Source organism: Coregonus clupeaformis, chromosome 32 (assembly GCF_020615455.1).
Source record: "Coregonus clupeaformis isolate EN_2021a chromosome 32, ASM2061545v1, whole genome shotgun sequence".
Classification (NCBI taxonomy): Eukaryota; Metazoa; Chordata; class Actinopteri; order Salmoniformes; family Salmonidae; genus Coregonus; species Coregonus clupeaformis.
The window spans coordinates 3,842,882-3,864,546 of NC_059223.1; the positions used below are offsets into that span (position 1 = coordinate 3,842,882).

At 41.0% G+C, this 21,665-nt stretch overlaps 1 protein-coding gene across 2 annotated transcripts in view; it reads right to left on the reverse strand.

The window, feature by feature from the left end:
• Window positions 1-20,576, reverse strand: part of tox3 (TOX high mobility group box family member 3) — a 53,984-nt gene extending 33,408 nt beyond the window's left edge. The window contains exon 1 of one of the 2 annotated variants that reach the window (XM_041894280.2): window positions 19,754-20,576. In XM_041894280.2, the coding sequence (XP_041750214.2) occupies window positions 19,754-19,855 (102 nt within the window). In that variant the 5' untranslated portion in view covers window positions 19,856-20,576. Of the gene's footprint in view, window positions 1-15,870; window positions 16,125-19,753 lie in introns of those variants that run through there. The other variant, XM_045210005.1, reaches the window with a different exon arrangement.
• Window positions 20,577-21,665: the final 1,089 nt, after the last annotated feature.

The following is a 21,665-nucleotide window of genomic DNA, read 5'->3' on the forward strand; positions in this document are numbered from 1 at the left end:
TCTTGGACCTAGACTTGGCGCTCCGGTACCGCTTGCCGTGCGGTAGCAGAGAGAACAGTCTATGACTAGGGTGGCTGGAGTCTTTGACAATTTTAGGGCCTTCCTCTAACACTGCCTGGTATAGAGGTCCTGGATGGCAGGAAGCTTGGCCCCAAGTGATGTACTGGGCCGTACGCACTACCCTCTGTAGTGCCTTGCGGTCGGAGGCCGAGCAGTTGCCATACCAGGCAGTGATGCAACCAGTCAGGATGCTCTCGATGGTGCAGCTGTAGAACCTTTTGAGGATCTGAGGACCCATGCCAAATCTTTTCAGTCTCCTTAGGGGGAATAGGTTTTGTTGTGCCCTCTTCACGACTGTCTTGTGGTGCTTGGACCATGTTAGTTTGTTGGTGATGTGGACACCAAGGAACTTGAAGCTCTCAACCTGCTCCACTACAGCCCTGTTGATGAGAATGGGGGCGTGCTCGGTCCTCTTCTTTTTCCTGTAGTCCACAATCATCTCCTTTGTCTTGATCACGTTGAGGGAGAGGTTGTTGTCCTGGCACCACACGGCCAGGTCTCTGACCTCCTCCCTCTGGTGGATGGAGTTTTGGCCTACCCAGAAATGATTTGATATTGAGATAAAAACGGCTGCATTTGACCTTTAAGGAAATGACATGAGAGCAGTCGAAGTCAGCTTGGTGGTGGTGTTGTCTTACATTCGCATCTAAACCTTGAATGTCTACATGCTGTTTACTTTGGGACAGCTTTGAAGTAACTCCAGCTCCAAGATGCTATCAGAGGTGCAGATTTAAACCAGGGTTACTTTTACTGCACTCTCTGGTCTATGGCTATTGTGGTTTTAGGTGTCATTATCTGAGATAATGCATTGTTTAATCGCCATACAGGAAAGCTTTTCACCACAGTAAATGGGTTTGTTTCAGTGGTAGTAGTGGTGATGGTGGTGTTACTGTACTAGATATGACAGGTGGCTATGGGCTCAGTGACCTGGATCCAGCCCTGTTGAGAGCTGCTGAGAATGGAGTCTTCTCATATTGCCCTGGCAGAACAGACACATTTCTCTATTCCCTGGACACTATTACTGGTTTAACACACTCATTAGGAACGGGTTTTGCCTCTGTACACACTGCAAAACAAAGGTACCAGTCACTGTTTGAGGGACTCACTGTAAACTAATCCTCTAATTCTTTGAGAGTAATTGCATGAATATTCTATTTAACTCAGGAGGTTGAAACAATGTTCATAAACCAGGCTACCTTTATAATTTGACACAGGTAGAAAAGCTTCCTGGATTAAAAGTGATAGTATGAAAGTATTCTACCATCCAATGCTTATGTAAATAGATCTGATGTACCAACAAATTATTCCACCAGCAAATTCATTGTGTACAATCAGTAGGATCTGTAGTATTACCTGTTAAGCTTTCATGCTTCTCTTCTTACTCGCAAATCAAAAGTCTTTAGGCTAGTAATGGATTAGGTAAATACCTGTGTCTTTCTCCATGCATGTATTGTAAAGATACAGCTGTAAGCTGGCGTGGGTGTACTGCATCTATCGACCCTGTGCTGTGCTGGCTGCATGCATCCTTCCTTTCTATGTATTTTTTCTGATAAGACTACAGTAAGTAGAAACCGACCAGTTGTTCAATCTCTATAAATCTGAGAAACACAAACTGCTGAGCGGTGACTCATATATCAGTCTATTATACACTACAGGGCTGACTGTATTAAACAAATGGATCTGCCTGCAGCTGGAGGAGAGAACCAGTATAGGGGAGCAGAGGTTATTGTCTAATTTCAATCTTGGCTGCCTTCCCAGAGCTCTACCACATTCCAATTTGTGGCTGTGTTGCTTGGCGCTACTGACAGAACAGAGAGAGGTCCTGCTGCAAATACTGTTTGGGTTCGGCTACAGAAATGTGTCTGGAAAACTGACGATCAACAGGTCGGCGCAGATTAACGCTATGACTGGAGCAAATTAGCTGAAATTATGGAAATGCTATGGATAAGGATGTTTTATTTTGGGTTGTTGAGCGACACATATCTGCCATTTTTTGCCAGTTGTTGTTAGTTGTTACAGTATCTTTCTCCTACACAATCGTTGGGGGTTGGTGTGTAAGATCACATACACACCCATTATGGCACCAGAGTCAATGTCAATGCACTGTCTAGCATGTTATGAATTGTTTGTATTCCATAATGAAAGGACAGCTGCAAAAGACAACTGTGGATAAAAAACAGCTGTTTATACCTGCATATTACAGACAATTAGCTATTTCAAGTATGTATTTTCCAGCATACTACCCTCCATTCAGCAATTTGACAGACAATTCTTGGCAACAGGGCCTCCAAAAACTAAATAAAATTAGAAAAAATGTCTGTTGAGTTTCAGATATTGTTTTCATTATGTGACAGGAGCCATCAAGACTAAGTGCTCTGTTCCTGCTTTTCACTCTATTTACACCTGAAGTCCTAGTTTAACATTTCACTTTTCAAAGGAAGTGTAAGATTATGATACCTACTGTTGAATAAGTACAAAGACTTAATCTTCACTATTTATTTCACATCACAGCAGCCAGTGACATTTAGAGAGCTTAAGAAGAAAGCCACACTACAGATCTGTTTAGACACAATGTACAATTATTCCATTCCTCAATGTTAGAAAGAACAGCGAGATCAAAGTGAACCTGAAAATGACAGTCCACAGAGTTAATGGAACCCCACTATGTTTTAGAAGATTACTTTTTTACAGGGAAGGAAAAAAGAGAAGATTAGCTAGCAAAGCATTGAAAAAGGTGAAGGATAAAATATATCTCTCTCGCTCTCTCTGTCTCTCTCTACGTCTCTCTCTCTCTCTCTCAATTCAATTCAAAGGGGCTTTATTGGCATGGGAAACGTGTTTACATTGCCAAAGCAAGTGAAATAAACAATAAACAAAGGTGAGAAGACACAAAACATCAATAAACATTTTTTCGAATGTAACTGTAAATATTGCACTCAAAAAGGTTTCAAAAAGATAAATACTTTTCAAGTGTTATATTATCAGCTATGTACAGTGTTTTAGTAATGTGCAAATAGTTGTAGTACGAATAGTAGGGGAAGATAAATAAACAGATACATATTGGTGGTATTTACAATGTTGTTTGTGCTCCACTGGTTGCCCTTTTCTCATGGCAACGGGCCACAAATCTTGCTGCCATGATTGCACACTGCGGTATTTCACCTAACAGATATGGGAGTTTATCAATGTTTGATTTGTTTTCAAATTCTTTGTGGGTCTGTGTGATTTTCTCTCTCTCAAAAATATCCTTGGTGAGGCTGACACGTAAAAAGCATGTGACCAATCAAATACAGCCATGACACTTAAAAGCGTGGATTTCCCTCAGGATAATATCAGGCTAAGCATTTGCCTTTACGACTAATGTATGAGCCAATGGTATAACTCCTAAAGTCAGTCGTGTGCGCATATAGTACATTACAACCATAAACCAGCATCTGGGTCTGGAATGGAGAGTAGGAGAGTCATGGTAATGTCATTAGTCTATCCAACCCCTTTCAACTGAGTATACTAGATGAAGTGAAATACATTATAATAAGATCATGGTTCAATTAGATTTGTTAGTGTGTTCTAGAACATGAGGATCTACTTATTGCAATGTAGAGGTGCTTTAATGGACAGTTTAATGCTGGGTATCAATGAAGTTGACTACAGAGATGAAGTAGTGTACAGTTTGTATTAAACAACTACTCCAATATATGGTGAAAAAAATTGGATGCATCCCTCTTTCCACACCTAAAAATAACACTGCACATTTGATTTAGTACACTACTCCACCTCTGAGGCAGCAAGGTCTGCTAAGTGTCTATAGCAAAAGAAGCCATTGATTTCCTCCTTTGATCACAGCTCCCTCAGAGCAGTTTTGTCCCATTTCTAACAGGCCAGGAATCTGAGAAAGGGGTCAGACAGTGGCATATGCTGTATTTGAGCCTTGACCTGTATGTTAGGGGCAAATGGGAACCATGCTGTGAGTTTCTGCACCAAAATAAATGAGACAGTTCAGTAAAGGCCAGGTTCCACCATACGTTCTACAAGGAACCCAAGCACTTTCCCCACTGTGTGTGTATGTGTACCAACATGCCTCTCCATTCATCTTCATTAGGCTTGCGTTTGAACTGTTTCTCCACATCTCTGTAAGTATAGAGTCTACTGGGAGCAGCTGCAGCTCCTTCATACTGTAGCAGCCCACATCTTATCTACTCTACACTATCCTACTCACTATCCTTCACAGAAGTCCTTCTTTAAAGACACAGAGAGAGGCATGAATCAACACGCTGTCACAAACTGACTGTCTTTTAAACAGTTGTGCTGGACAGGTGGAGAGAAAACACCACTTTCTTTTAGAGAGAGAGAGAGAGAGAGAGAGGATACATGCTGTCACCCTGCCTGTCATCAGCCAATTTACCTGGAGAGAGAGGGGCAGATTCAATAGACACAGAGAGAATTAATCTCTTCATTCATGAAGAGATCGACCAAATTAGCTCTCCAACAGTATTGACTGTTATAGCCCCTTGTTTTTCACAGTTTTTATTAAATCGGGAGCATTACTGCTATCATGCTAGCCCCAAAATCCAAATAAAGGCCGGATTGGAAAACGATGCAGCCGAGGTTACCATTACACTGGGAAGCAATAATAATCCTGATCTCTTTATTCAAATCTGCCGCGTGTGGATATTCAGTGTGACTGATTAGCCATGGGAGGGCTGCTCCAGCATATCTCTTCTGTCTGTCTGTAATTGAGCAGATTTATACTCTGGAAAAGGATTTCTACTGATAACCCGGCTACACAAGGTTTTCTATTTAATGTACTACTCTTTTTTAAAGGCTCTCTAAACAGGCAGCCGCACATCGGAAATTGTGCGGAGGGGAGGGGTGAGAGGGAGGGGGGTGAGAGGGAGGGGGGTGAGGGGTGAGAGGGAGGGGGTGAGGGTGAGAGGGAGGGGGTGAGAGGGAGGGGGGTGAGGGGAGGGTGAGAGGGAGGGGGGTGAGAGGGGAGGGGGTGAGAGAGGGGGGGTGAGGGGAGGGGTGAGGGGAGGGGTGAGAGGGAGGGGGTGAGGGGAGGGGTGAGAGATGGGTTGGGGGACGGGGTGGTGTGTGAGAGGGGCGCAATGAACTATGATCATTGTAGTTAATTATCACCTTTTCTGTGCTAATCTATGTAGAACATTGGCCTGTTGGAACTACAACTCCCTACTACATTGCACAGCTCGGGCATGATCTGATTTATCTCTAGAGAAACTGCAGCGCAATGTGCTCACAGAAAAAAACCCGAACTAAATGGAATTCAAATAATTGAATGGACATCGGTTAATTAGTTGTTTAAAAACCAAAAATAACCAACATTTTGGTTAATTGCTTATATTTGAATTGTGTACTCCTCTACGAAAACCAATGCTCCAAATCCGTTAAAAAGCTATTGCAGTTTTTACCCTTGTAGGATGGCCAAAATTAGGGTGACTAAAACAATGGAGGCAGATATTATAGTTTTTTTAATACAGGAAAATAGCATTGCGTCAGCTAAACTGGATGCTGTGCGAGAATTATGAAAACTCGAACTGAGGTCAAATCATTTACATTTAAGTCATTTAGCAGACGCTCTTATCCAGAGCGACTTACAAATTGGTGCATTCAACTTAGGATAGTCAGTGGGACAACCACTTCTTTTTTTTTTTTTATGGGGGGGCTCGAATCCGCAGGACATAAAACAATATAGCGTAGTATTTTCATATTTTAGTATACGCTTTTCATATTAATTCTCACTAGCATCATCTGATGAAATCTTAATCCATATCATTTTAATATGATGATTTGTTAGCCCTCAGATTTGCTGTTGGCTCTCTCTAGCCCACAGACCATCAGACATCAGTGCTGGTTAGGCTGGTCAGTGCAGAGTTGTCAGATCCAGGAATTCAAAGCTCAAGAACAACAATAGCCAGAGGGCTGCCTGACTGGGCTCTAAAAGTCTCTATGTCAGCACACAGTAGCTACAGTATGTTGGTTTGACATTATGTGTACCAAACTCTGGATGTACTTTATTTTACAAGCTTTACATACCGTGCTGCATATTCTCTCAGTTATGTTAGTATCACTTTCTACAGAGAAACATCATGATAGGCCCTGTGTAGCTCAGTTGGTAGAGCATGGCGCTTGCAACGCCAGGGTTGTGGGTTCATTTCCCACGGGGGGCCAGTACAAAAATGAAAAATGAAAAAAAAATAACAATTAATGTATTAAACTAACTGTAAGTCGCTCTGGATAAGAGCGTCTGCTAAATTACGTAAATGATTTTATATTAAAAAGAGAAAAATGATACTGATCATATATTATCATGAGTGTTTTCTCACATAAGTACTGTATGTGGGGGGAGTTAAGTGAATAGAAGTATGTGGTCAAATATGACGAGATGCAAAAAATGACAACAATTTATATTACTAAAACATGTGAAGTCATCACACTGAAGTCTAATAAAGACCATATATTCATTGTAATCCCATATGGGTAATTATGAAAGGAATATGTCCAACCTCGATTTGGGAAACACTGCCAGAAACAGCAATAGTAGCCATTACATTAACTACAGTCTATAGCCCTACTGCACATTTATGATGTAGTGCAGTGAATATCCTTTCTCTCAAATAATATTTCATTCACTTTTAGGAAAAGGGATATGTTGCTTTTATGTTCCCTAAACACCCAATGCTCTGAGGCATGATTTGTCATTGTTATTCAGAACTCGCTCACCTCCACTTAAAACATGATCCTTCTGGAGTCTAATTAAGCACCAAGGTAAGTCCCAGGGGGTTCCGCCTTGCCAAAGAAAACCTCTTTGATTTATGTACTACTTCCTGTTTCCTGCTTAAGGCTTGCCTGTTGTGTTGTGAGAGAGACGTCCCTGCCTGGTGATGAATATGCGGATGGCGCATTTACACTTATTTGTTAATTAGCTCCTGTTAACAATATATTCTCTCTGAAAATGTCAATACCCACAATACACCAAAACAGCCTGTCTGAACATAAGGCTCTCTCTCTCTGTCCTCCTATTGTTTCCCAGTCTCTGTCTTCTCACAATTAAACCAAAAACAATCTGCCTGTATTTGCAATGACACTCCATTGTTGGATAAACTTTGATACCCAGATTAAATAAAATGGTACTTTTGGACGGCAGTAAGCAGCCATTGTGCGGAACTGATTGGCTTTTAAAAACACTAATTAGTACTCAACCTTGTGGCTGTCCAACTGTAGCCTGCTAATGTGAGCGCACACACTTGTGATTTAGCCTCAACATCATGGCTCTATCAGACCTCCGTTTAGCCTGGAGAGATATTAGCACAGCCCACTCTCATGCTGGAGTGTCATGGACCTCTTCATCTGTTTTGAGTAAACAAAATAAAACTGCAACCGGAAAATATGAGGGCTTGTTTGTAGTTAGACATGCTGGAGAAAAACTTATAAAGGGAATTTGTGTTTTGATCCGATAACGTGATCTGAAAACCCCTGCACATTAGGCTAGTTCATAAAATGAAAGAGATCCTGGAATTGAATAAATAAGCCTGGTATGTGGTGGACACTGGTGGAAAATGTGCTAATGTTATGAAAACATTGCACATCCTGCATGGTTGATGCTGTATAAGTAATCATTAGTCAATCTGCTGAATGCACTATCCTCAGGCAAAAAAATATATAAACTGTAAAAACAATGTCAATATGCTTAAACTCTTTGAGCATGTCCAATCTGTAAATAATTGGAAAGATGCTTTAATTATTTGAGGGAGTCCACTAGGCTTGGGCGATATACCGTTTATACCATATACTGGGGTATTTCGAAATACAGATGGTATGATTTTCAAAAATACTAAACAAAAACAAATGATATATTAGCTAGCAAACCAAATAATGTATTTGACACATCTTAGATTTCTTATAGTTATACTTAACTTATAGTTATAATCAGTGGTGTAGCACGCACCCCTGCAGTCCCCACGAGGCAGGGGTACCCCCAACCCCCCCAATATATACAAAAGTATGTGGACACCCCGTCAAATTAGTGGATTTGGCTATTTCAGCCACACCTGTTGCTGACAGGTGTATAAAATCGAGCACATAGCCATGCAATCTCCATAGACAAACATTGGCAGTAGAATGGGATTACTAAAGAGCTCAGTGACTATCAACGTGGCACTGTCATAGGATGCCACCTTTCCAACAAGTCATGTCGTCAAATTTCTGCCCTACTAGAGCTGCCCCGGTCAACTGTAAGTGCTGTTATTGTGAAGTGGAAACGTGGGGGCACCCCTGCCTCGTGGGGACTGCAGGGGTGCGTGCTACACCACTGATTATAACTATAACTTAAGTATAACTATAAGAAATCTAAGATGTGTCAAATACATTATATCCAGCTCAGGGCTCCAGCTATGCATTTGGTTTGCTGGCTAAGTGACTAGATGTCATGATCAAGCTTCTTGGTTACAGCAGAGACATCCAATCCCCTCCTGGATGAAGATCCCTGTTGCCTAAATTGTTTTGTGGGTCAAAAAGAAAATACAAAAAGAAAATATTTTTTGTGGGGAGGTTACAGAAACGGTACAGAAACGGTATGAAGGTATGAAAATCGGTATGAAATTCTGCATAACGCCCAACCCTAGAGTCCATATTTGGCAACTAGCAAACTACCAGTCCAACAGAGAACAATATGAGTAATAACTTACAGTAATAGCAGTAATAATGGCCAGCACAATTAAACAGATGAATGTGCTTCATATTTATGTCTGATAAGAGCCAAAGCAGTGGAAAATCACTGAGGTAATTACAGAAAGATAGACGTAAATCATGCTACTCCGTCTAACTTCAGCATATCGCCTCATTAACGACCATCTTAATTCCATTTTATCCACAGTTTATTACAATACTCACTACTCACAGATGTTGGTATACATGCATGAAGCTTCGCTTGGAACATGCTTCAGTATACAATGCATTTTTTTCTGTGATTTCACACATCTGGGCCGAGAAAATGTATTATCTTTTGAAGCAATTGTTAATCGCTATATAGGCTAAGTATTGCTTCATTGACCTGTTGAGTAGCAAATGGTCTGGATAAAGCAGTAGGAACATGATCCAAGCTACTGTCCAAAGCTTACACAAATGCTGCTGTTTGCAACAACATCCCAAATCGAGACCTTTGTAACACCAGACAACTGCTTTCAACATACACAAAGGATCTGACATTGGACAGTGACCAATCGCTGGCTCTCTCCAGGAGAATCAATGGAGCGCTAATAGACTTCAGTAAAAACAAACCACAACAACAAAGAAATACTTGATTCCTTTAAATGACTGTTGTCATTCAAGCCAGTATTGGTATACTTCAGAAGAACAACTTATGATACTACCTAACAGAGCTATCTTAGAATAGCCCGTAATCTCAATGTCACTAGAACAATCCCAAAGCCAAAGCTATGTAAGGTCTAGGCTGCTCTCCTAGAAGATGCATATCAGAAGCTAATGGAGTCTGCTGGAAACTACAGGGGTGCTGAAGGTTCACCACGATTAGCTTGTGTAACTGCTGAAGGTCAACGCAGCTCTGCTGAGCAGCCACAAGCCTTCATAAAACCATGCAGCGTATCATTATTTTCACAGCGTTTCATTATGGATGGTTAACCTTGGCTAACTCCCCAACTAACGCTTTAATCAACTGTCTGTAATGTCTCTGATACAATGTAATCATTCTGCTTCTACTTCTCATTTATCAGCGGGTAGGAAGGAAAAAGGTACCTGTGCCTCATTAGAGAAAGAGAGAAAAAGAGAGAGAAAAAGAAGAGAACAAGCTCCTTTTCCAGGATCTGCAGGTGTCTGGAAAGACACACGTGAGTAAGCGCTTCCGAAGAGGAGAGAGGAAGGTTCAGGGTTATTGCCCATTGTCGGAGAGATCGTTTTCCTAGAAAGGAATGGAGTATGAAAGACTTGTCAATAGCATGTAGTCTCAGGAGGAAACTAAAGGACTCCTCAATGCTGAGGCCTCTTTCTCCTTGGCCTGGTTCCTACCACTGCCATCCCACACCATAGCCACCTGTGAGGAAGTGTTCACCGGGTTACAGTGCAGTGGGAGTGCATAAAGTCCCACTGCAATGCTGAAGAAATGAGCTCCAACAAAAGGCCTAAAATATCAGCTCCCAAATGTACCAGGGGAATCTTCATAAGACAAATACATTGTGGAACCCTCTCATCAAGTCATCAGTTTGCAAACAATCGGAGGCGGCAACCAGCGACCTCTAAACCCCACAAGAATGGTTGCCAAGAGACAAAAGAGAACTAAACCAACTAGCGGATGATTTTTCAGAGTCTTCTCCCTCCACATCAATACTGCTTTCAGAGATCCAGATGGAGGCTAACAGCAAAGTGTCCCCTTATTGGGCCTTTATTGGAACATCCCTAAATGCAACATTGAATTACGACAGGGGAAAGGGGAGGCTTACTTTTTGTTTAAGATACAGTACTTCTGAGGCCAATAAAAATCACATCAGCAATGAAGCAATCACTGTACAATTTTTGGAAACCATCTAACAAAGAGACCACTTTCCAGTTTTAATATGCGTATGAAATAAATATTAGCGCCGAGCCAGATCATGAGAGAAATCATATGTTTCTTGGTGGATTAAAAAAATGTCTCCGTTTTTTCTCTTCCTTACATGAATATAGGCTAGTGCTTTCTACAAAACGTCTACATGTCTTTATCTGTTCTCCAATATATAAAAGTGAACTAATATAAATCTGCACTAAATAGTGATTTACAGTAAATGTGTGGTACATTGACAACAGATAGGGAAATGCTACTCGGGGGGAAAGTATGTTACGTCTCAAAAGATGGGTTCAGAGCGGATATGTGAGAGGGATTTGTGTGGTTGCCAGATGTGTTCTTTTATTGAGAGTAATGGTGCACCCCATAGGCTGATACAATCTGACAACAACTTTATGGTTATTGAATATGTTAGAGAGAGTTTGATGTTTTAGTAAAATATATATGTTTTTCTCTCTCTCTCTCTCTCTCGCTCTCTCTCTCTCTCTCTCTCTCTCTCTCTCTCTCTCTCTCTCTCTCTCTCTCTCTCTCTCTCTCTCTCTCTCTCTCTCTCTCTCTCTCTCTCTCTCTCTCTCTCTCTCTCTCTCTCTCTCTCTCTCTCTCTCTCTCTCTCTCTCTCTCTCTCTCTCTCTCTCTCTCTCTCTCTCTCTCTCCCTCTCTCTCTCTCTCTCTCTCTCTCTCTCTCGCTCTCTCTTTCCCTGCTTTGACATTGGGGCTCACTCACCATGTGTCTTATTTCATATGTTGGCATAATGATGAATTGTTTTGGGTTGTACAGTCAAGCACTTTTATTCAGAAAAACATTCTAGGCATCACTGTGAACTGATTGCTTTGGAAACCTGTGTCCTTGGAGCTACGTACTACAGGCAGGAGTTTTAACTAGAATTGTGTACTTGTACACAAAGAAATGAATAAAAATATCCATATATGAGATGAACTCTTTCTGACAGAGAGGATACATTATGAATATATCAATAGGCACTACTATCCAGTTAAAGAACAATGGACACAATCAACAATTTAAACACATAAATAAACAACAAGAAATAGAGACATATTCTCCCAAGAACAGCTCTTTGAAAACTCTCAGAGCTAGGCCTACACAGAGCAGAGAGAGAGAGAGACAAGGCCATGTCAACACAGTGCCAGTGTACTGTAGATCTCTGCTACCATTTCATTCCAACATAAATTATGGCAAATTACATTTCCAGGAAAAACAAAGGACTTTTCTGCAATAGAATATTCTTATCATTCTAATGCACTTCTATAAAATATCCAATTAAAATCTGGCAGAGTGTGATGGCGCTTTTCCAATTTGTATTAGCTTTTGAGGAGACTATTAAAGTGTATTTATTAGGTGAAGATTACTTTAAATGCTACAGTATTAATGCTGTAGTAAAATTGGATTAGCAGAGTGAGATTTTAACGTTACCACATATATAACGTTGGGGGAGGGGCGATCTACGATCAATGACTATGACCTTCTGAGGCCAACATGGCTCCCCTATTTCCATAACACTGACTTCAGCTGTTGGCTTGGGGACCTCTGCACTGGTTGGGAAAATCCAGGGGGAAAAATCTAAGAAAACAGTTTGGAAACGATAACCATAGCCGTTAAAGTCAATTGGTTCTATATGTAAAACTGATTATTTGTTTACTACTGTATTACAGTAACCAAGGCATAGGTCCAAGTTACATTAAATCACCTTTCGAAAAACAGTAAGTTGTTACTGTGGTTCATTTCAGTCTCCCATTTTAACATTCAAATAGATGTTGTATTACTCCATTTTCTGTGCTCTTTGTTCAGCAGGTCTGATGGATATTTGCACACCTGCTGCCATTGTCCTCTCCCTAAAGGACGACCTGGTGGTAACACACTGAGCATTATGGGAATGTTGCATGGTTGTGGTCGCGCTGTGGGCAGCTGAACAAAGGATAGCTGGACTAATCACCACAGTATGATTGTGTCTGAAATGGCACCCTATTCCCTATATAGTGCACTTATTTTTACCAGGGTCCTGGTCAAAATTAGTGCATAGGAAATAGGGTGGCATTTTGGATGCACATAAATCTCCTTTGCCTTGTTTGTAATATCTCTCTCTCAGTCCCTACAGCACATAGCTCACTAATGAGGTGACATTTCACACTCACAGTCACGACAATGCACTGCCCTGCAAATTAATGTCATAATAACAGTCAGCAATACCTTGATGAGAAGGAAAACGCTGCCTTTCTGAACAGTAGCACAGGCAAAGATTCTAACAATCTACCTTTTAAGTCCCATTCTCTTGACAGGACCTCATATTCACATGTTGAGTGAATGGGGTCATGCATATTTGATTTTGAAAAACGTCACATTTCTAATCTATCTACTAGTTAAATCTGTGTTGGATTAAAGGTTAAATCCAGGGGAGATCAGTTCAATGTTTTGATATAGTCCTCCGTCAGCCCATTACGGGGCATTAGAAATAAGATATGTGAAAAATGTGATGGCTGCCTCACTGCAACAGTGCTTTAAAAATAAATGTAAGTGTCTTAACTGCAAGGGTAATTATGTATAGAACACAACTTATTGAATCACCCAGCCAGAACTGATTGACTGGTCCTACTGCTTAATTTAGAGTAAAAGCAGTTTCTGTGCCACATAGAGAATAAATGATTATCTTTAAAGCTGGAATACCTAACGGTGAAACTGCCACATCCGTTTGGGATATTATAACACCAAAGAAGTTACAGCAAACAATGAACACAAACACAGTTTTTTTGCCTTGAACATCATTGCACGCTTCGATAGAACAGCGGCATATGTAATGTACTGCACAGGAGGTTGGTGGCACCTTAATTGGGAAGGATGGGCTCGTGGTAATGGTTGGAGCGGAATCAGTGGAATGCTATCAAATACATCAAACACATGGTTTCCATGTGTTTGATGCCATTCCATTTGCTCCGTTCCAGCCATTATTATGAGCCGTCCTCCCCTCAGCAGCCTCCACTGATGTACTGCAATTTATTTTACCACACTGCTCATTTCCATTTGGACGCTGCTCACCTCCGTTTAGTCAACAAAACAAAAACAATAACAATGGCGCTGGGGTGAACAGTGGCGCTGTTTCCACTAATGTGGATTCTATCTTTAATAAGTCAGTGAGGTTGATGCTGTCAGAGATGTAGCGAGAGAAAGACTGATTGAAACGGTTTATCGTGGTGAAGAAAGTAGATCTCGTGGTGAGTTAGTAGACCCTGGTGTGATTTAAAGGGACATGCTAGGCTTGCCTAACGACTCACCCTGAATTTAATTCCTCTGCTCTATCAATCGCTACATACATTCAGTCTGAAACTGTCGTTTGTGTGACTTCAAAATGAGGGGCGTTGTACAAAACAAATTAATCAGCGATTGGATCTTCTCTAACAAGTCTAACCAATCAGAGTGCCAAAGTTAATGATGTCATCATGTAGGCCAGCTCTGGCCCAACCCATCAGTTTCTTGGACCAATCAGAACGGTCAGAATGTGTTCACATTCTAGAAATTGTTGGGGAGAGAGGCAAATCCAGACTCAACGTGGAGAAGAAACATCAGTTGGCCAGAGCGATGTGGATGGGTAGCCAGGTAAACGCTTGGCTGTGGTTTTAAAGCCTAAAGAAGGTCCATCTAGGACCCTTAGGCAGAGGATATGCTACAGCTCAAGTTTCCAGGGTACCACACCTTTGTTAAATGATTCAGAACTTTGACAGTTTAAGCAATACTGGTTAAATGAGGCCTTTCTCTCTCTCATTCACTTGCAGGTGTGTCATGATAAATGACTGTAACCCTACACCGAGCATGACACCTCAGCTCTGAGCTTCTACCCTTCTATTATATCTGAGTGCTGTGGAGCTGTAACAGTGACACGGCTGTTGGATTGTCCAGAGAGCAAACAGAACCTTCTGAGACAGTCTCTCTGCTCCGATGTCCATTCTAGCATACTACTTAGAAGGAAGCAATGTATCGGGTATCTATTCTACGTAGTAGGCTAGTGTGGACATTCCAAAATCACATGTTATTTGTCACATGCTTCATAAACAACAGGGGTAGACTAACAGTGAAATGCTTACGAGCCCTTCCCAACGATGCAGAGAGAAAGAAAATAGAGAAATAATAGAAAAATAGATACACAATGAGTAACTTGGCTATATACACGGAGTACCAATACTGAGTCGATGTGCAGGTTTACGAGGTAATTGAGGTAGCTATAAAGTGACTAGGCAACAGGTTAGATAATAAACAGTAGCAGCAGCGTATGTGACGAGTCAGAAGAGTTAGTGCACAAAGGGTCAATCCATATAGTCTGGGTAGCTATTGGTTAACTATTTAACTAACTATTTAGCAGTCTTATGGCTTGGGGGTAGAAGCTGTTCAGGGTCCTGTTGGTTCCAGACTTGGTGCATCGGTACCGCTTGCCGTGCATGCCCATTCCATTGTTTCATTCTAAGTAGTATGCTAGTGTGGATATTCAAATGTAGCAATACTGTGTGAACTCTATCTAAATGCAGCCTGCTGGCTGATGATGGTGATGTGTGAAGAGGTGATGTAATGGAATGGATTTATGAGCATTGGGTGGTGGTTGGATTAAAGATTGTCTTCATGAGAGCTGATCAGGGTAATGGGCTGTGTCAGCATGAGATTTACATATTCAACACCAACCACAGCCTCTCTCTCCAAATCCACCTCGTATAGACAGTCAATCTGTCCCAATGTTGCACACAGGTTCAGTGGACATCAACACGAGGCCTCTTAAGTGTTGATTTACGTCAGTGTAAAATTCACAAGTGCACACCGAGATACAACCACAAACAGGAGGACTCCCTAGTCATGTGTGTGTGTGTGTGTGTGTGTGTGTGTGTGTGTGTGTGTGTGTGTGTGTGTGTGTGTGTGTGTGTGTGTAAACATCGCAAGGACTGATGCGTGTAATAGCTTAGATCATCTACAGCTCAGCCATAGAAAGCAGAGAGTATGATCTACTAATGTTCCACCACAAGGCCACCTCTAAAATACAGTATATGACTCACAGTCCCAACACAGCTTCCATAGCAACAACTATTAGTGTCTTCCATGCAGGAAGCTTTACTTGAGCTGATAGAAGTTCAGAGTCAGGACAAAAACGTAAACACTACATGGTTAATCACATACACACATCAGTTTAATTAATGTAGATAGAACCGGATGAATTGGAGAAATTGTCTGAATCTGCAGAGTAACTCACTTGCGGACAGAGTATCCATTAGTGCAGGGTTCCAAGTACTGTACTTCAAGTGAACGAGCTAAAAATAAACTAGCCCAATCTCAAATGGAAAACTGGGTCTTTAATAAATCTGTTGAACTAGGCTTCTGACAAGCTGCAATTAAAATCAGCTTTTCACTTCCTCAACATATAAACCTTTAAACATGTAACTTCGGTTACATCCATCAACTTTAGAAAACGGCAAAGTAAGCAGCTTCTCGGGGTACCAGCGATTTAGAGTCCTTGTAGTGTTTGGATATGTTTACAATGTGTGTGTGGTGAAATGGCACCAGCTGTGTACACTGACAAGATGCACACGGCCCACTGTGTGTTTGAAGAGCGTCTTAACCCCTTCACTACCACGCCACAGACGGGACAACAAAGACCACGGGAGGCTAGGCCAATCTGGCTGTAGGGGACAATGGGGAGATATTGCCCCAAGGGTTTTCTGGTGTGAAGGGACTGTAATTTAGCATCTCTGAGTCTATTTATGTCCTTTCTGCTTTGTTTCCTATACATATGCAAGGGACAATAGGATCCAACCCATCCTCAATCAGGCTTTTGTTTCACCTACATGACTCATTTAAAGGCTCAATAAAGTCCTAGAGTATGACGACTGCAGCTGCATCCTTCCATCCTCATGTGTTATGCTGTGAATAACTTCCCATTCGTTGCTCTTACAGTGTGTGTAGTCTCTTACGTATGACAGACGAGTGGTTGATACAACTCAAAGTTGAAATATAATCCATTGATAAGTGCTTCCTTCGATAAGAGGAAACATATCCATTTGGTACAGTCTCAGAGGCCATTTGTCATCAGAGCCAATCAGCTGTTACTATCAATCCTACTCAGTGACACACACTTCCTGTTTACAGCGGTTGTCATTGAAAGGATTCTTGGAAGACAATCATTCACTCTTCCGTAATGACACCTTTTAAAACAACAGAAAAGTATGGCAAAGGACAGCGGCGACATTCAGTCAATCACAGTTAACACAATGTTAATGCATATTGCAGACTCTTTGGATGCACCACCTAATCAACTCAAATAGTCTTCATCTGAACATAGCCATCCACAATGTGTAATCACTTACTGGCGTATTAGTAATAGCTTCACAAACTACAACTCTGTAGTAGTGGCACTTCTGCAGGTGCAACCCATTCCTCAGTTACATCTGGTAACGACCAACTAATTACCTCTAGCAGTGCAGATAATTAAATGTATATTAAATCTAAAACATTATTAAACTTCAGGGGAGTATAGCACAGGACTATAAATGTGCCAGTAACAGGGGGGACCCATGCTCATGAACAAAGGCATTTCAGTCAATCAAACGGTCAAATCAAACCTGACTTTGAGACATGCTAAATGCTAAATGTTAACCAGTACAGTTGAGAAAATACCAATAAAGCTCATAGCCTTTAGTAGTGTCCGATCTGAAGAACTTGCCCAGTTATGGAGACCACAAACTGTCCCACGGTTTAAACCAAGGAGGGACATATAAAAGATTCAACTTTTGAGACAGAAAAGGAGAGAAAATACACCCTGATGACCAAAAATAATCTAGGCATGTATTCATAAGGTTTCAGAAGTGAAGCCGGGCTTCTTGTAAATTTCACTGACTACGACCACATGTGCTCAGTATAAACCAAAAAGCCAGTAAAAACCCCAAGTCATTATCCCAGATAAATCGAATGCAATGTAAGACTGCACACAATTTCTGAAGTACCAACTACCAACCAATCAGTGGCTAAAAAGAGTCCCTGTGGGTATATACCCTTAAACATAGTTGCCTTGTGTCCCAGCTTAAATCAAAGTGCTTTTACCAAAGGCACCCTGCTGAGACAGCCCTGTCATACACCTGAACACAATCCACACCATTAAATATTAAAAAGGTAGAGAATAATATGTAGCCTAGATGAAGTGTGCTTTAAATCAGCTCTTAATGACATTTTTCATCAAGGGTCCGAGGTTCAATTCTACTAGATTACAAGCAGCTCATTTTCCTTTGTAAAGTACATGATATTAACATATTCCCTTCATCTCATTGCCAAATCATGCTTGGATTCATTAGTCATGAATCATGATGACTGTAGTACCTAATTAAGTTTGTGCCACTCGTTTGGATGTTTCTGTAGATTTAAAAGAATCTGTGATGTCTGAAAGTGCCTCTGGGCCCCGTTGTCATTCAAACTGAATGATTTCCTCAGACAACATTTTGAGAGGGTGTTACTGTTTATACAGCACATTGAGTACCCACTGACATTGACCAAGGCACTGTTACAACTTATCGGAGTGGGAACTTGACTTGAAAACTATAATAAATGTAAAACTCTGTTATCAACCCAGTTCATTTGAGTCTCTACAACTTGAAAACATCACACATCGTCTGGATGACTAATGTTTCCTCTCAATGAGTTTGGTCAAATCAGTTTGGGGATGATGCGTCTTGCATTATGCAAACACATGCAAATCTCTCTTTCACTCAGCATGCAGAGGCTTCTGAATTGGCATGTGATATGTGGTTTGTCATGAGACATGTTGCAGGGGGAGTGCTTCATGTCTTCTCCCTCTCAGACTACAATTGCATTTTGGCCTATTCCTGACATAAAGTCTATTTCCTTTCTCAAATTTTGGCCCAGGGAGTTTTCAAGCAGACACAAGACACAGTCAAACAAATGTGGTTGCACTTGGGAGCTTTAACAAGCCAGGGCTATTTGGCCAAGCAGACGCAAACACTGCTCTGGTCTCAGATTGTTCTCAGACAGGATTATAGTATGTTTTCTACTGGTTCTCAGAACAGTTTTAGAGGATGTTCTGGGAAAAAGTCTGGAGAGCAATTTGATACAGACTGTCTCTCTCTTTTGGCAACTTACCATACTTTCACATCCTGAAGATGTTGTCAAATACAGCCATTATCCTTTTCAAAACAAATACTCCTTTGTGTTTGTGACACAAAAATACCAAATATCTGCTGCTGGTTGTGTACCAAACCACCTGTCTGTCTGGGTATAGGGAATATTTGTGTAAGGCTATCTCAATTAGGATAACCCTACTAGGTACAGTATGAAATTTTTTCAAAACACTGCAACACATCAGTAAACAGAGACATATTCTCTGTGAGCAAAAGAAGGGATCATGATCTGAAACAACAGCAGTTGAATCAGACAACCCACTCACTTCAAGGATAATTAATGCCTTTCACAATTCATGAATTGCCCTGAAATATGACCAGCTCTATTGGTATTGGCATCACTTCATCATGTGTCTTCGTTTAATCTAAAACATATGAACTGCATGTTGATTGATGATGTAGACTACAAGTTCCAGGTGGAATTATAAACACTGCCCATTAAATGATTAAATGATTATGGATCAAGTCACTTTTTAAAGGCTCTGTCACACATGTATTCAAGTTGATCACTCATTGTAAAGTAGCAGAGTGTCACTGCCACCTGGCATGAATAGATTACTCTGCAAGAGATAGGATACCAAAACTTCGTCCAACAGAGAGATGTGCTATACGAGAAAGCATTTCAACGCGTAAACATTATGGCATGCAGAACTCCAGCACCAAAGGAAGATGGTAACTTGCCTAATTGATACAAGTGTGTAATGCACTGGTAAAACGACCTCTTGTCTTTTTGTGTTAGTCTGTCTATTTTATAACAGCATTGTAATGCCAATGCAGAATAGGATTAGATGATGAAGTAGCCTAATTCATTCTCAAATAAAACATTCCCAATCGTTACAACACCATTTTCCATTTTATCAGTCTGTCCGGACTCCGGAGGAATGGTGTTTGAATACAGTGTGCAGAAACAAGATAGAAGTACGCAAAACAATGTAGAACACAATTGCTCACCTTATTATAGTTGTAGTAGCCCAAACAGTGGGAAAAATCCAGGTTTGGTGGGTCTCCTGGAATAGGATTTCCTCCGGCAATCGGATAAAACCTTACATCCATGATGTATCAGGCAACAGCGCAGCTGTACTGTGAACAGAGCTCAATTTGTTTCTACCTTTTTACAATCCACGCGCACAGTGAGAGAAAGGCGGCGAGACGGGCAAGCTTTATCGGGACCGTAAGTAAAATAAATAGAAAGGGGGATAAGGGGTAAGGGGTAGAGCACGAAGTTTTGTTATTCCTCTTCTACTCGTTGAAGAAGCTGTTCATAGTTTTGAAACCTAAATAACGGTTGAGCTATGTCCAAGCTCGTCCTCAAGGCTTATGGTATCTGCGCCAAGCCGTGGTGTTTGCCCATGCATTTAGAAGCAGTTGCTGTACACAAAGAAGCCACGCGACCGGCAGGGACAGACTGCACAATCGTCCTTTCCCTGTTCAGCTTGCGAAACAAAATTGAAAAGTTCTAATGTTGTAATAGTTGTATAATAAGAAGTCCGGCTCGCAGGAGAGTGACTATCCACGTAAAAAGCGTTTCTTTCAAAAGTTATGTACAGTAGTTGGCGAAGGTAGTTTCAACGCACAAAGCAATGAGGATATTGCATTTCCTGGTATTCTGCTATAGTGTTCCACCAGTCACTTGAGTGGGGTTTCGGGACAAAAACGGATAGATTTGTGCGGTCAAACAACAATTTATAATTAGTAGATTTGCTGTACAACACTAGATAGATGCTTGGTTCAGCCTTTGGCTCTGTTGATGAACAACGTGTGAACAACCCGGGCTACTCCCCGAACACAGCACGCCACTCCCATTTAGCCAGCATCTGCCTCAATGAAAACACTGGATAGTTAAAATTTACACAGCTTTTAATTTCTGGGGATACTTTGATTGACAGATTTTTCTTATCAAAATACTTAATCAGCAATATACACATGTTTTTACAGCAGTTGCTTGAATTGCAAATTGAGTGGGATACAAACAATTTGTTTATGTTTGTAATAAACAGGTAATAAAATGGTCATAAACCTTATTACCATAATTGCTCGAAGTGTTTCTATGTGTGTTACTAAATCACACATTTTTCTTAATGAAAATCTCTTCAAAACAAACAAACAAACATGAGTTTTGAAAGCCAATCCAATCTTAGGGACCGCTATAGCCTGAAGCAGCTTGTTGGCCCCCTCCCTAATATGACCACATGGGACAGTAGAATGAATACAAACAGTCTATTTACAATAATCAGGATGTCTCAGTGATGTGTAGACCTACTGTTTTTTTCTCCTCTGAAAAGATTGAACTAACAGTCAGAATCTCCCATTACAGGGATTGGAGGAGATTTACTTTATGTATGCTCACCCTCTTATGTATATAATGATTTCTTGTTAGGCCGAGTCAAACATATATGGCCCCATGTAGAGACAGGGCCTATTAGCTTACTTCAACCACCTGCCTGCACATCTATCTCTTCAGGATAGTAGGCCTGCTGCATACATACTGACCAGTGGAGAAATGAAAATGAAGGGCATCACTTATTAACAACCACAAAGAGACCCCTAACAAAGGGCTTTCTATTACCTTTCTGTCCCTCACTCACACACACATAAACATGTAAGGACAAATGATTCTTCTTCTTTTTCTTCTTGTATGTTAACACATACCTAAACATATACCTAAACATGGAGTGCTGCCATACGTGTTACAGAAATGGAGAGCTTGCGTTATTGAACATCTCAGATCTAAGGTTCCTTTGTGGACCCATGTGGGTGACGGTTTGGTGTATGTTTTTGTTGTATAAGATATTCTGAACGTGGGAGGTGTTTAGCATGTGTTATTGAAGACTGAATCAAATAAATACTGTACATCACTTTATGC